The sequence below is a fragment of the Epinephelus lanceolatus genome, chromosome 9 (assembly GCF_041903045.1).
Source record: "Epinephelus lanceolatus isolate andai-2023 chromosome 9, ASM4190304v1, whole genome shotgun sequence".
Taxonomy (NCBI): Eukaryota; Metazoa; Chordata; class Actinopteri; order Perciformes; family Serranidae; genus Epinephelus; species Epinephelus lanceolatus.
The window spans coordinates 22,434,521-22,451,572 of NC_135742.1; the positions used below are offsets into that span (position 1 = coordinate 22,434,521).

General features: G+C 40.5%; 2 protein-coding genes across 5 annotated transcripts in view; both read left to right on the forward strand.

The window, feature by feature from the left end:
- Positions 1-2,548, forward strand: part of pdlim5a (PDZ and LIM domain 5a) — an 84,865-nt gene extending 82,317 nt beyond the window's left edge. For all 4 annotated transcript variants that reach the window (XM_033619083.2, XM_033619086.2, XM_033619087.2 and 1 more), the window contains 2 exons: positions 247-362; positions 657-2,548. In XM_033619083.2, the coding sequence (XP_033474974.1) occupies positions 247-362; positions 657-746 (206 nt within the window). In that variant the 3' untranslated portion in view covers positions 747-2,548. The remainder of the gene's footprint in view (positions 1-246; positions 363-656) is intronic.
- A 4,879-nt stretch (positions 2,549-7,427) lies between these two features.
- Positions 7,428-17,052, forward strand: part of bmpr1ba (bone morphogenetic protein receptor, type IBa) — a 102,113-nt gene continuing 92,488 nt past the window's right edge. Inside the window, exon 1 of the mRNA XM_033620363.2 lies at positions 7,428-7,562. The gene's annotated coding sequence lies outside the window, so the exon portion shown is untranslated. The remainder of the gene's footprint in view (positions 7,563-17,052) is intronic.

A 17,052-nucleotide genomic window follows, 5' to 3' on the forward strand; every position in this document is an offset into this window, starting at 1 on the left:
TGAAGACTCTGAACAATGTGCTGATTGGACACATTGACCATGCTAGTAGGGCTGATGAAGGATGTCTCAAGAAGATTAGATTAGAAGACAAAAGTCTGCAGATGGGAAGGCACTGTTATGAATAAACTTTTATTTTGCTGCCAGCAGTAAAGAATATAAATGATTTCAGTTTAAAAAAGGAAAACAAAGAAAGTGTTGATGTCCAGTCCTGTGTATGTCATGCCATGTTGTTTTGTCTGCTAAAAGACTTTTACAGTATGTTTGGAACCGGCTGCCATGGCTGTGAGTTCCCCATTGAGGCTGGAGACAAGTTCTTGGAGGCCCTTGGTTACACCTGGCATGACACCTGCTTCGTCTGCACAGTAAGTAAACGCTTTACAGCATATTTACAGTCAATTGAAAGGCAACTATTCATCTGACCTGTATGTGTTAGAAATGTGAAGGTGAGATAGCGCTTCCAGATGAAACAGACATAAATGGCAAACTCAACAAAGACAGAGTAGGAGCATTAGGCCTAAACCTAGGCCATTATTGATGTGCAGTCACAATGGGAACCGCTGCCACCAACCAATCCAAAAGCTTTTAACAACAACTCCTTCTGTGTATGTGTGTGTGTGTGTGTGTGTGTGTGTGTGTGTGTGTGTGTCTTCTCTCAGGTGTGCTGCACCACTCTGGAAGGCCAGACCTTCTTCTCCAAGAAAGACAAACCTCTTTGCAAGAAACATGCTCACACACTGAAGATATGAGTCTTGGACTTTTCTCAGAATATTCTAGCCATACATTCTTCTTTGGTCGATGGGGTGGGAAGGCCTCTTAGTAGTTCATGCAACAGTAAAACCCAAGCAATACTTAGAAGCATAGAGGTAAAAATAAGGGAAACACTGCCATGAATGCAAAGTAAGCTTATTCTTGTCCAGAGACCCAGATCCAGTGTAAACATAATCTAAAATACTCATCTCTTGTGATTTCTATTATAAACAGCAACAAAGCTTGTAGTAAAGGATCACTGTTTGACCAATTTTATTTGGATTTTATTTGCTTCTGCGTACAAATGTAGAAGTTTTACTGCCAAATGGTGCAGTGTATGTCTACTACCATGAGCAATTACCAAAGTCAGACATTTAATACTGTCTAAAATGTAGTGATCCAAGTCTTTATTTTTAAATCCAGAGTTTTAATCTTTAGTTTCTCAGATGCATCACAGTGAGATCATCACATTTACCATTGAAAGCCAGTGTAAGCAGAGGCTCAGGTTACCTGTTAAATCACGACACCTGCAATTAGATAGAACCAGAAATGTGTGAAAATGTATTTTCAAACCCACACTAAAGGAATTCAGACAGAGGAGAATATCTGACAGTTGGTTTTCTAAGCAGGTGTTTATTTTTGTTTGTGTAGCTGTAATTAAATTTAATAATCTGATCCGCAGCCATTAAGACAGGTTCAATAGAATATCAGCGATCCAATTCCCTGTGTCAAATGTTGTTATATTTTGTTTTTGTGCCCTTTGCTTTATGAGAATCTACATAAAAAAGTGTTGGACTGTGCTTACAAGTTGTTTTAATACTGTACAGGTGAGCTGGATGTCGGGGGGGTGATGGTGAAACCTTTATGCTTTTTATTTCCTATTTGTCGTGTGAAATTTGTAACAATGGCCAAAATGTTTGAATGAATAGGCCAGATTTAGTCACATACAACGGTGAAGCACTTGATGGACAGAGAGAAAGAGGAGTAGTCTTGATATTACGGAGGACAGAACCGGCCCTAAATATAAGCTAAATAAATAAGTATACAAACAAAATAAATAAATGTATAACAAAATATATAGAGACTACAGTATATTATGTATATCTTTGTTCTTCTCCTAACTTTGATAGAGTGACATATCTTGACAATTGCATTATATTGGCAGAAATATGTTTTCTATACTAAGTGCCATATAGTTTAATGAATTCTATTAATATTTTACTTATTTTACCTCATGTTATTGTATTTTATAATAATTGCATCCATTTCCGGTTAATTCAGTCCTCCATGCTTCATAGAAGTGAGCAGCTCTTTCTGTCCTGGCCTGCAAGAAAACATGGTTACTATAATCCTTGTGTAGTAAATTGTGTATTTTATTTTGTCTAGAGGTGAGAAATGTCTTATCTAACGATATGTATTTAACATTTTGGGTGACTGGGAGCAGTGCAGGGAGCAGATAGGGGGTTGTTATTTCTCTGTTTTAAGTATCTCCCTTCACTGTTCACTAACCGTCCCAACGTACTGACTCTGAGATATTTACTTTTCATTATGGCTGAGGGGTACACATGGTCACAAATATTTTCTTTAGTTTGCAAACACCAGAACAAATGGCAGCAAAACACACTTTCACATAATTATCAGTCAAGAAAGCTGGGTTTTTACTCTTCAGGGATGAAAGGGGGTGAGTACAGTGTACAGCGGTAATCAAACAATACTCATCTACAAAACTACAGTCGGAACGATTAAAACTGATCTGAGCTGTTAAATAAATGATGTGCTTTTTTAACCCCCATGAGAAATATCCTGTGTGTCTTTGTTTGCTTTTGCTCTCAGACAGTGTAACACTATCTCACCACACTAAACTTCCTGTAATATTGCTTGAGACAGCACATGGCAGAACAGAGGGGTTGGACATAAGCAGTGTGAAATGCAGATTTAAACGCATGTCTCCACTGTGGTGAGAAAGGTCAAAGGACACAGAGATAGAAAGAAACAGAGGGGTGATGTGATACTGTGAGAGGGGAACGTGGTAAAATGAGGATGTTAGCGACACCATGGTCGTAAGAATCTGTTAATGGGATTATTATTCATGTAGTGAACTTCCCTACACATTAATGGGCATTTGTCCAATTTGGAAAATTGAGCAAAAACAGTTGCAGATCTCTGCTTGATCCCAGAGTGAATACTTCAGCTGTTCGTGTAATGATAAAGCCAATAATGAGTATCTGCTCATATGTCTCACTCTGATAATGACATTTCCCTGCAGTTGAACAGCTCACACTGAAGTAGGCTGATGATGAGTAAATCATAGAATGGGCTTCATATAGTTTCAAGTATCTCAGCTGACATTGGGCGAGAGTCAGGGTACAACCTGGACAGGTCACCAGACTATCACAGGGCTGACTCATAGAGACAGACCATTCGCACTTACATTCACCTCTATGTCCAATTTAGAGTCACCAATTAACCTGCATGTCTTTGGACTGTGGGAGGAAGCCAGAGTACCTGGAGAAGATCCATGCTGACATAAAGAACATGCGACCTCTGTACAGAAGGGCTCCCCCACCCTTGGTTCAAACTAGGAATCCTCTTGCTGTGGGGCAACAATGCTAACCACAGCACCACCGTAACGCTTGCATAGAAGTTTGTTATATCATTAAAACAAAACTATATGGATTAAAAATCATATGATATATTGATTACTCTTTGAACAAAAAATACCCTCATAATATATCTTTACCAAATAATTTAAGTGTGAAGCTGATGCGACTCCGAGCCATTCCTATAATGGGTATATTTGTCTCTTTCCCTCTCTGCAGGCACATTCACTTTCCCACTCTTCAACTTCTTTTTTTATCACTTGCAAAAGTGAATGGACCACTGCTGGTGACACTGAGAAATAAATATGCCACACAAAACAATTTTAAAATGTCTCCTGGTCTTTTACGGGCAATCAGCCATGCATGGATTACCAAACAATCCTGCAGGGCCCAAGGTGTCAAGTCATCATTTTGACTATTATATTACACTCTAACTCTTCACTGTGTTTTCAAATAGGCCTATTTGAATACATTTCTTTGCCATTAAAACTTGTGGCCTAGGTGCTGTGACACTAAATAAACCTTTCTTTCCTTGAAGCGACAGTTCACCCCCAAATCAAGAATATATATTTTTACTCTTACCTGTGCTATCTATCAATCTAGATTGTTTTGGTGTGGGTTAGAGAGTATTAGAGATATTAGCCGTAGAGACATCTGCCTCCTCTCAAATATAATGGCGCTAGATGGCACTTGGGTTGTGGTGCCAACAGTACATGCAAATAATACATTCAAACACATTCAAACATTCAAAACACATTCAAACTCAACAGCAATGTCTCTTTCCAGAAATCATGACGTGCAACTGAAGATAATCCACAGACAGACTTTGTTGTGAGCAGTCTCATGTCGGGACTATTTTCTTTCTACCGAACTACACCTGCCAACCGCATCACAGCGCAAAAGGAAGCATGTTCACCTAGCACCACTGAGCTAGCTAACCTTACAGCTCAGCTCAGGTGGACGCTATTAAGGTTTATATCTTGCACTGTAACAAGCACCATCTCGTCCATAAGTTCATGCAAGTTTCCCCCAGTGTACTGAGATATACAGAGCACTTTCCCCGGCAGCAATAGTTAACTCGTCTGGCAGGGGCTTGAATGTGATAGATGTTCGTTTGTAAAAGTCCTCCATAGATTTAAAGGACTCATGGCAGTGGTGTAAGGTGAGGGACCCTAGTGCGCCCTAGTTACTAGACCTATAGGCTTATATTTTACCAACAGCGTGTCTTACTGCTGCTTCTATGTTATCTTCTTGTAGATGTGCCCAGCTTGTCAGTCATGAGACTTTGCATCAAACTAGCAACTGTAAATCTTATCATCTTGTTACATGATTAAACAGAGACTTGATATTGGACATCAACATACACTGAACAAAAATATAAACGCAACACTTTTGTTTTTGCTCCCATTTTTCATGAGCTGAACTCAAAGATCTAAAACATTTTCTATACACACAAAAGACCATTTCCCCTCAAATATTGTTCACAAATCTGTCTAAATCTGTGTTAGTGAGCACTTCTCCTTTGCCGAGATAATCCATCCCACCTCACAGGTGTGGCATATCAAGATACTGATTAGACAGCATGATTATTGCACAGGTGTGCCTTAGGCTGGCCACAATAAAAGGCCACTCTGAAATGTGCAGTTTTGCTTTATTGGGGGGGGGTCAGAAAACCAGTCAGTATCTGGTGTGACCACCATTTGTCTCACGCAGTGCAATACATCTCCTTCGCATAGAGTTGATCAGGTTGTTGGTTGTGGCCTGTGGAATGTTGGTCCACTCCTCTTCAATGGCTGTGCGAAGTTGCTGGATATTGGCAGGAACTGGAACACACTGTCGTATACGCCGATCCAGAGCATCCCAAACATGCTCAGTGGGTGACATGTCCGGTGAGTATGCTGGCCATGCAAGAATTGGGATGTTTTCAGCTTCCAGGAATTGTGTACAGATCCTTGCAACATGGGGCCGTGCATTATCATGCTGCAACATGAGGTGATGGTCGTGGATGAATGGCACAACAATGGGCCTCAGGATCTCGTCACGGTATCTCTGTGCATTCAAAATGCCATCAATAAAATGGACCTGTGTTCGTTGTCCATAACATACGCCTGCCCATACCATAACCCCACCGCCACCATGGGCCACTCGATCCACAACGCTGACATCAGCAAACCGCTCACCCACACGACGCCACACATGCTGTCTGCCATCTGCCCTGACAGTGAAACCGTGAAAACAGTGAAAACGTGCCAGACGCCATCGAATGTGAGCATTTGCCCACTCAAGTCGGTTACGACGACGAATTGCAGTCAGGTCGAGACCCCGATGAGGACGATGAGCATGCAGATGAGCTTCCCTGAGATGGTTTCTGACAGTTTGTGCAGAAATTCTTTGGTTATGCAAACCGATTGTTGCAGCAGCTGTCCGGGTGGCTGGTCTCAGATGATCTTGGAGGTGAACATGCTGGATGTGAAGGTCCTGGGCTGGTGTGGTTACACGTGGTCTGCGGTTGTGAGGCCGGTTGGATGTACTGTCAAATTGTCTGAAACGCCTTTGGAGACGGCTAATGGTAGAGAAATGAACATTCAATTCACGGGCAACAGTTCTGGTGGACATTCCTGCAGTCAGCATGCCAATTGCACGCTCCCTCAAAACTTGCGACATCTGTGGCATTGTGCTGTGTGATAAAACTGAACATTTTAGAGTGGCCTTTTATTGTGGCCAGCCTAAGGCACACCTGTGCAATAATCATGTGGTCTAATCAGCATCTTGATATGCCACACCTGTGAGGTGGGATGGATTATCTCAGCAAAGGAGAAGTGCTCATTAACACAGATTTAGACAGATTTGTGAACAATATTTGAGGGGAAATGGTCTTTTGTGTATGTAGAAAATGTTTTAGATCTTTGAGTTCAGCTCATGAAAAATGGGAGCAAAAACAAAAGTGTTGCGTTTATATTTTTGTTCAGTGTACAGCACATACCCCGCTGTACAGGAACCAGTGAGGGGAAGCAGGGAAACTTTGCTAATATTCAACCAGCTCTGTGTCATCAAATTGTGCGCAGATGAACGTTGTTTGACTTCCCCTGGAGATTCCTGCACGTCCGGCAGTGGAGGTCTGGGTGCTGGCAGCAGGTGAAGCCAAACACCGTTCATCTGCACACACTGTGATGCCACACAGCTGGTTACAATATCAGCAAAGTGATGTGGTGGTTCACTTTTACACTGTGATCTGTAGCCTATAGTTCGGCTTTGGCTTCTAACTATCTTTGTCTTTTTAACCTGTTGTTGCTGCTGAGTCAGTTTGACATCCTGGATATATCCTTCAAACACAGACTGTAGACCCCTCTGTCTGCTTCTCTCTGGAATCACTCTTTCATTTTCCCAACAAAAATATGAAAATATTTCTTCAGGGAGTGCAGTTAGTTACAGTGTGGGCTCCATGCTTACTCTGACAGCTTGTCGGACCATCACAAAGGGGAGGGGCTTAGCGAAAGGTCAACTGCTTATTTAATAATGTATCATGATTTGTGAGACATTCTCAACATTTATTCAATTTTTGGCATTGTGTATATTTTCATTGCACTTTATGTGGACCTTACTGTTTTCTGTTTTTATATTTTGCACCCATGGTTATGTTACTTTAGTTTTTTATTTGCACTTATTTTATTTTCACTCTTCCAACTTTGTATCGCAACTGGTGCACAGCAAATTCCCTCGAGTCTTATCATATAACATTTAGTGTAAAGCGTACCTTTCCATCAAATTAAAGTGGAAAGTTCACTTTCTGTGCATTATTATTTTCTTACTCTTCTAGGTTGCTTGTGAATTAATTATTATTGGTGAAGAGGCAGAGCAGTTAGGCTTTTTTATTTGTTTATTATTTATTAGACACCAAGAAGAGGAGTGCCTGAGGAAGCCAGCAGTCAAAGCACGACCTCACTAAATCATTTGTCTTTGCTAATGCACTTCTCTGTGGCATTAATCACCCCACATACAGCTGACTGAGGAGCAGAGAGGTTTTCGTGTGTGAGACCAAAGTGTGACCTCGTGTGTGTATGTGTGTGTGAGTGGGTGTGTGTGAGTATGGAGAGGGAGGGAGGAGGAAAAGCTACAACTCTGGCGTAGAAGCAGACCGACCCGCATCTGTACCCGGAGTACCGACAGTTTAAACTCCTCTCCATCCAGATAAGAAACCAAAAAAAGTCAATCGAGGTGAGTAAACTTCAAGTGAAGCCTGGTGACGCTAACAGACTCTATTTTTTGCGTGTAATGTTTCCAATGTGCTGTTTTACTCGCGACAGTTTGCTGGTCTCACTTTGGACAGTGTGACAGGCGTTGCTCTTTTTGTTTGCTCGGTGTTGACAGTGTGCTGCACGTGCGCTTTAACTTATTTACTGCAGATTCAGCACGCTGTTTAAATGCTGGAGCTCCCGGGTGTTACTGAGGAGGGAAGAGTTACAGACGTGATGGGAGTTTGGGTAGTTTGACCACAGCTTTATATCAGCGGTGTTTACTTTATGCTCAGCGTGTTTGCCTTTAAATGTTTTTTGATTTATAGTTTCCAACGAAGAAGAGTCCAGCTAATGTAGACCTATATCAAACAGTAGCAGACTAGCAGTACCAGTCTCAGCACACTCACTCTGTCTGAAACTGTAAAGATTCTGTGTCATAGGGTCACTGAATTTGTCTAAAGCCCAGGCCACTGATTTACTGAACCATATTGAAATTTTAAGACATTGTGAAACCTAATGCACTTTGGGCTGGCATTGATTTTAATGTACCAGCTGCAGTATGCTTTGTTTACATCCATTGTTTAATTTCTGGGGGCCAATGTCTAATTGTATTTGTATGAATGAGTGTGAAAGTGATTGCATGTGTGTAAGGTACCAGAAGAAAACAATCCATACTTGTCCATATCTGTATAGTAGTATTGGTTAGGGGTGGGGGGAAAAACTCGATACAGCATAGTATCGCGATATTTTTGTGTGGTGATATCATTAGTATTCAGTATTCATGTCTTTTTGTATTAGATAAATTATTAATATGACAAATACTAAGTCAACTTTAGGTAGCCTGCTAGGACAATATAATCAGTTGCTTTTTCAGTACACAAGATACATTTTACTGCTGCTGCTGCTGCAAAAAAAAAAAAGATAAACCAGATGTAGGAGCAGAATATGTATGAATTATCATTTTTTAATGGTGTACGTTGTTTTGCGTATCAGGTCTCACGGGGCAATAAGCGATCATCACTATATATAGGAGGAACCTTTCATTGTTTGATCTGAGGGGTATTCCAGAAAGCGGGTTATGTGAAAACTCAGAGTAAGTTAACCCTGAGATGAGGGAAACTCTGAGTTATCCATTCCAGAAAGAGAGGTAACTGAAACTCTGTGTCAGTCACCATGGTAACAGACTCTGTGAACATAACCTGCTCGCTGACAGGTTTTCTTCAATAAACCCTGAGTTTTTCTCTGTCTCCTCCCTCTTACACGCGGTTTCATTTCCTCATTCATTCAGTCCGTGTCAAAGCTTGTATCGAAGTGCATTAATTAGCGGAGATTTACCATCTGTCACAGTCTAAATCCTGCTGGATATTAGTTTGTTACTCAGGACTGTCTTTAGTTACTGAATTTATGCACATCAATCATTTCTTTGGACATCGGTTTTTGTCTTTACATTCAAATATTACACAGCGAGAATTCACCCTCAGCTCAGAATCAAACCTCTGTTCTTTTTTTATTTATTATTTTTTATAACACTGCACAAGGATCAGACTGTCAGTCTGTTAGAGCAGCTCCCAAATGTTTATTGCACATAATGTGTAGGTCTAATTATTTAAATTTTAAAAATCGGTATGAAGCTTTAGACATGTAGTATCAATGACTAATGATCTCTATCACTGATGTCATTGGTCGCACTGATGGAACATAATTCCTATAGCCTAATATTGGGGATTATATGTTCATATTTCTGAGTGAGCAATGGTGCAGCATTTCAGTGTCTTTAAATTTACTACATTTGTAGCTGAAATAAAGTCACTGAATGCTGTTGAGTCAAGATACAAATAGGGCCTAGATGTCCAGCATTTTAAAATCTACTGTATTTTAACCTCGACGTCTTTTCAAGTGCAAATCACCAAACATATTATTACTGGGTCAGACTGTGAGTTTACAGTCATGTCTTTATGTCTTTGATTTATAGCCTAGCCTATATGTTTTAAATCTTCCTATTTTTCAGTTGCTGCCTCCTGTGTTTTTCCCCATCAGATTAAATCTGAACAAATACATTATTGTATATAATTAATATAATGTAGCCTAATGTATCTACAGCCTGATACACAGTCAGATTCCACCACTTTATCTTCATTAAGGAAATGTAAGTCTGATAAATGATGAATAAACGGACAACACTGAATAAAACTTTTTTATTAACTTTATGGTTAACTTATTTACACTTTCCTTGCTCTGACTCAGGCTCTTCTTTTAAAGATAAACGTGCACCGTCTGCTACACATGCATTAATATCTCTACATCCACTGGATTAAAATGGAGGCGCTGGCTTTTATTTACCTGTTGCCATGGTGAATCGTGGAGTCGGAGCTCCATTGATGATGGCTTTTTATTGTCGGCTTAACTCAGAGTGAACATACTCAGAGTTGACTGAACTAACTCGAATCAGCTGTTCTGGAACCGGTAACTCAGAGTTTCTCATCTCAGGGTAAATCGAGTCAGAGTTCAGGGTTAGACTCAGAGTTTGTTGAACCTCCTACCTGGAATACCCCTCAGGTGTTCCACCTGGAAGGAAAAACAGTTTTGATTGCTCAGGCAGCTTGTTTCTGTGGGAGTTACACGTGTGGATGTTCTTGAGTATTGTTTGAAACATGTTCAACTTAAATGGAAACTGATACATTTGTGATGGGAAAATAAACAGACGGAGTGATCATCTGGCTAGTTTGACTCAGACTCTCGTTCATCAGACACGGTAACAATAAGCATGTCAATTAAGTCGTCGATGGCTTAGCTTCTACAACAATTGTTGACACAGTTTACCTCTGGGGACACAAGTTACAGATGAAAAAAAGTAATAAATTGCAATATATCGCAGTATATTTTATCGCAACACTCAGTGTATTGTAGCATATTTAAAATCGCAATAATATTGTATCGTGACTTAAGTATCGTGATAATATTGATCGTGGATCCTCTCGTGATTCCCAGCCCTAGTAATGGTAATGAATCTTAAAACAAGCTATATTCAGAAAGATACTTGGACAAAATGGCAGCAGTACTGCAGACATAAAACTACACATCAACACTGATTGTCAGGAAGTTTAAAGTGACACACTGAATGAAAACTAATTACAGCTGGCTGTTATACTCAGTTATGAGAGCACAGACATATAGGGTGGTGTTATGTCGACAACTTTAATTCCTACAACTTTCACTCAGTTTCGATGCAGCTACTCTGCCCTAACAGTTCCTGGATTATGTTCTTTAAAACTTTCAAGTGAAAGTTGAGCTTATATGTTTAGTGCTTTTTACGTGAATTCTGTAGAAATATTAACATTGAGGATAACCTGTAAGGCTGTACCGAATAGTTTGAAGCTTCGAAGCTTCATTCATAACGTTGTCACTGAATTCTGGTTCAACATTTTGTCAGCAACAAAATCAGTGTAATTGAATTGTTTTCTATTGGAATGTTCTAATTTCATTACTATTTATTACTGTCACTCACTGTGAAAGCATTAACATGTTGTGTTACCTACACAATACCTCTTCTTTTCACTACAGAGACCTAAATAAGGTGGCAGGAGGCTGGAGGGAGATTTTCAAGAAGCTAGATTAGGTAAATTATTACCATGGCCAATAACAAACTAGTTGCTGTTAGCTATATGTCATTTCTGGTAAATATCACAATATAAAATGTGTGCTTTCTTAATACAAAAGGTACAGATGTAGGAAGATAGCAGCACTCACCCACCTTTTAAGTGGTGACGTCTCCAGTCTGATCTCGAGCCTGATCTCGAGCACACAGCTGATACTTTTATGTTTTGTGTATTTGTTAAATTCAGTGTGGACAAAGAGCGTCAGATGTTATGCTTAGTGCTCTTTCAATTTACTGATTCACTTTATTCAAATGGAGGATTTTGTTCAAGGATTATTTTTTTATGGTGATGATGTCATAAAATATGATGACAGACATTTGAATCTTCTTTCCAAAAACCTCAATAAAAGCTTCAAATGTTAAAAAACTGACAAAAATATTCACAGAAAAGCCTACGACCCTCTCTGTCGTGATGTATGCGGGAGAATGGCTCTACATTGTATAGTAGCAGTGACCTACCTTTAATTTTTGAGACTCGCTGAAGTGAGCCCCTTTCTTCAAGGGCTCATGAACAGAAAAAAACCCCGAACCTCAACACAGCCTCCAGCGCCAAATAACCTACAACCCAGTATTCCCCATGCACCCCACTTATACACATACAGGCACGCACACAGTATTCGACTCTCCCTCCGAGTCCAGTAACCAGGTCCAGGTGTTTGTCAGTGTGGGTTATGACAAGAGTGTGTCTGTATGCGTGTGTATGGGTGCACATGAGCAAGCATGTGTGAATGTATATCCAGATGGCATAATACTGTGGCTCCAAATCTTACCTCACCTCATCTGAGGGGGTCCGGGGGCAGCAACACCGGGGAACCACGCAGGAAAACACTCAGCAAATATGAATGAGAGAAGTAGAGCTCCAGATGTGTATGCACGCGCGCGCGCGCGTGTGTGTGTGCGTGCGTGTACTGTTTTCCTTGTTTGTCAATCTAGTGAGTGTGTGCAGTTGTAGAGGAACAGCAATCTTATTTAGGTCAGGAACACATCACGCAAATCTGAGAAACAGCCACATTCTCAATTGGCTGTGTAATTGAGTTTCACGTAGCAGCTGTAAACACAACACAACACTTCCCTCATTTTCTTGCTGTGTGTGTGTGTGTGTGTGTGTGTATGTATGTGTGTATGTGTGGGTGAGAGAGAGAGCAGTTGAGACACTTAGGAGTTTGAGACATCTCGTGATGTGAGACAAGGTGTCTGATTCTGACTGCTGGAAATGCAGATCACATTGCCGGTGCTTACTCTACACGCCAAGAATAACAAATTTGCCAAAAACAAACTAAATTTCTGTCTGATGAGCGCAACAAGATGAGGAGAAGACTGACAGAGATTATAGTCAAAGGGTACGTGTACATGCCCAATGGCCCTGTGTAGCAATATTAAGTTTATATAAAAAGTCATGTAAAGTCTGATTGATTCGGAGTGAGGTCAAGGTCAACAGATATCTACAAAATCTGTAAACATAGTCCCCGTATTTAAATGTGTAGCTGTCAGAAAGTTCCCAGAGGAAGTTAAATTGGATGAACAACAGGGTTAGCAGTTGTGACAGCTCATGAAATGGATTTCCTAAAGTTTTCAGTGAGAACAAAGACCAAAAAATGTCACAAGTTCAGAGGATTTTAAGAAATGTGTCATGCTCTTAATGAGTCTGTGCTGGCTGCATGACTCTCATGCCTCTCCACTTATAGAGGGGAGCGTTACTTAGGGAAATGTAAGTGCCTTAAGCGCTTGAATCCGATTACAGCCACCACATTATTTCTGCAGAGGTAACCGTATCTAAAGAAATGTATTGAGCAACAATAAGAGAGACATTAGGGCCAAGAAATCTATTGTTCATGTGAACCTGAGGCCAGTTTGCCAGTGTTGTGCTTCTCTAATATCCAATTTCCTCAGCTTCGAGATGGAGCTGATAACAATTAAAAAGGAATAACAGCCATGTGCCTGAGGCCTTTCCCTCAAAGATCTATCTATCTTTCTTAATTACAGTGTCACTGTGATTTATAGAGATGTTCCAGCATTTATCTTTACCTGAATTCCATAACAGAGTGTTTTTGGAAGGTTTTAGAAGCCTTGAAAATTCTTAAAAGCTTATAGAGTTGAGACAATTAAAAAATGACCACTGGTAGAAATTAAACTGCTTCACATTCATCAGCATGCATCACATCTCTGTGATCTTGAAGAAATGGAGCAACAAGCCATACTGAATATGTGTTGCAGGTTTGAGGTTCACCCAGACTGCTGTAATCTCCTGCAGCTCTTTACCTAACCCTGACCCCTTCATTAAAAAATGATCCAGCTGCAAGAAAGTGATGAAACATGCACAATTGTAGACCACCTTCTAACCTCAATTTAAACCTACTCATCTATGCTACAGTAAGCTATGGACAATTACTTTCCGTTAAGACTTCTTGCTGCTATTTAACATTCAAACTGCGCTGAACTCTGGGTATCTACAGGTCCTTAAAAAGCCTTAAAATGACATTTCTCCAGCCTGACAGACCCAATGACTGTTTACAATCATTAGACAGACTGTAGAAAAAGATTTTTTCCCACGATAGTTCTCTGTATTTTGCAATAATAAATAGGTTTACGACAGCAATGAGATTTTATTTTGTTTTTACATCAAACACATTAAACTTAAGCTCACCGATTTTTCCTTACTGTTCATTTTGAACTGACATCAGTGTGTTTCCATGGAAAGAGTACTTACACAAGTGTGTCTCTCACACACACACACACACACACACACACACATACACATACACATACACATGCATTGCATGTTTGGTCTTAAATTTCATATAAGGTGGTATTAAAAAGGTCTTTAAAGTCTTAAAGTTATATCTGTAGAGGGGGCGGTATGGTGGTGTGGTGGTTAGTACTGTCGCCTCACAGCAAGAGGGTTCCTGGTTTGATCCCAGGAGGGAGCCCTTCTGTGTGGAGTTTGCATGTTCTCCCCGTGTCAGCGTGGGTTTTCTCCGGGTACTCCAGCTTCCTCCCACAGTCCAAAGACATGCAGGTTAATTGGTGACTCTAAATTGTCCGTAGGTGTGAATGTGAGTGTGAATGGTTTTCTGTCTCTATGTGTCAGCCCTGTGATAGTCTGGTGACCTGTCCAGGGTGTACCCCAATGTCAGCTGGGATAGGCTCCAGCCCCCCGTGACCCTCAAGAGGATATGCGGTTAGTAAATGGATGGATATCTGTAGAAACCCTGTGAAGTGAACTTGAACGTCTTTTAACAGCATGATCTCTGTGTTTTTTTTCCCTCTGCAGTGCTGTCATGCCATTGTGGGTGTGGTCAGGTGTTTTTCTTTATCAATGTGGCTTATTTAGGTAGAAAACACTTTGTTGTGGGTTATTATTGGTGGTTCTTTATTTTAGAATATACAGAACAACACTTTAGAGCACTTGTTTTGCCACCTTTGCGAGATGGCAGGAGACCAGGGGACAGTTCATAAACAAACATTATTAATATTTATCAGTTTATATAATAAATGACTCTTTTCAAACTTTAGACATTTGCTCTCCTCACATTAATCTTCCGGGGATTTTCGTGACCTAGCTTGTACCTCTGTCAGGGGGGCTTATTATTCACATTCAAAGTTTCCTTCCCATTGTGAATAAATTTATTTTCATTGTGAATCAGAAAATCGTCGGCAAGCCACCTGCTACCTTATTGGCCCATGGCTGTAAATTGAGTGTCTTATGGGATGCGATCTGTAACAGCAGTGTCAGGAGAAGACCTTAGCAGTAGCCCAATTACACTGCAGTTACGCTTATCTTGAAGTAACTACAACAGAGCAATTATTAAGTGTTTACTTTGCCGGTTGCCAGATCTCTGCCAGCTCAGGCTGTACAGGAAGAAGTGGAAGAACAGGATTATTTTGCTTTAACTTAGAAACTTCCCTGACATATTTTACTGGCTCGTCTGACATCATTTGCATTCATGAATTTAAAATCAACTGCAAAGGTCTTTTGCATTTTGGGTATGAATTGTTCAACAGCACACCAGGGTAATGGAGGGATGAGTTAGCTTTGTTGTAATGCAGGTAATGGGATTTTGGAGACTCAGTGTTAATCACAGGCAAATGTAGCCCGGGTTAAAAAGCCTTAAGCAACACTTGAGGTCAGCATCAGAATGGTAAAGACCTGAATGTCTCTGTCTGTCAGACAAGCTTTCTGGCTGCTTCGTGTCAAACAGCAGTAGTTCTGTTGGTTTTGTTCAGATTTATCAAAGGTAGATGTGACAGGTGAATTATTATTTTCCCTAAGGTGATAGCATTTCTCTGTATCTCTCAGTGCTGCGGGGTACACAGGGCTCACTCAGCTGTCTGAAGCTCAAGAAACTCAAGCAGGTACATTCTCCTTTTATAATATGGCCACTATCACTATATACTTTACATGGACATGAAAACATGTTCTCCTCTAAAAGTTTATCCTCACATTTTATGGAGAAATGACTTGTAGTGTATGCATCGTGCAGGTCTGTACATTTACAAAAAAGATTGAGTAAGCATAATAAAAAGCGTGCATGTATGTGTGCGTGAGGTCTGTCTTCACACACATGGATCCCATCCAGGCTTCCTCTGTTGTCCTCTGAAGCTGGGATGAGTTACACATTTGACCCTTGGTTTTTTAGATGGAAACTGTGATCTGTTGCCTGTGCTGCTTTTGACACGTTTGAACAAGTATGCAGCGACACGTGTATGCACACAAAGACTAAAAAACAAATTTTCATTGCACATCACACGCAGTACTCTGCTAATATTTACATTACACATGGAATTTACAAAAAAATTATAGACTCATACTCCAAAAATTTAAAAAATAACAGCCATTGAGGTGTAGCCTGAAAATATCGTGATATAATTTTCAGGAGATATTGTCCAGCCCTACTGTCATTACCATTGTCATACCACTTGGCATGATGAATCAGGACTCGGATCATGATCAGGTAAAACATTAACTCTGCCGTACCTCTAAAATTGATGTTACTCAGCCATTGTAAATTGTAAAGCCGTTGCTATTAATCGGCGCGACCAGTCTGTAGTACACTTGTCTGTACACTCCTCTGGTTAAATAGAGTCTTGTTAGTGCAGGCTGTCAGCTGCAGAGACAAGATAGGATCTGACGGGAAATTTGCCTACTGGGTTGATGTAGCTGTAGATTAATGATGAGGAAGACGCTGGTATAGCCAGTGTGGAACGAAATCTATCCTGACATGTGAGCGTGTAATAGAGAGCTGAACAAAAGAGTGCTCACAGTAGCTGTTGTGTGCATGTGTGTGTACTCTTGTGTACTCTAAGATAACAAAGTTGAAGTGTCAGTGTTTTGTACACAGGTATGATGCATTTATATTCACGTCTGTGCTTATCAGTCTTATCTTTTTAGAAGCAGATCATGCAGCCGCACACTCTCATTACCCTAATCTTCATCTCCATTACTCCCCTGTTCCCCCTCAGGCTGGACATTTAAACACACAGCCTCTCCTGATCTCATGATGGAGTTATTCTGTCCCAGTGCTCTATAATTCACACAGGGCACACAGTTCAGCCACTCCTCCCCCGGTGTTCCCCTCTTTCTTTACTCATGAATGACGTGACAGAGAATTGGCATCAGCACCTTTAGAAACAATACTTGAAGCGTCCCAGCCCTCTGTTTACTGAGGACAGCTCCAGGACCAAAAGGGAGATCATAGTAATCAGCAAATTGCTGTGACGAACTTGGCTGCACAGAGAGCAGCATAGGTTGATGGTATAAAACAAGTTTAAATTATAATCTATTAGCCCAACTAATAGCCCGCAGAATCAGTTTAGG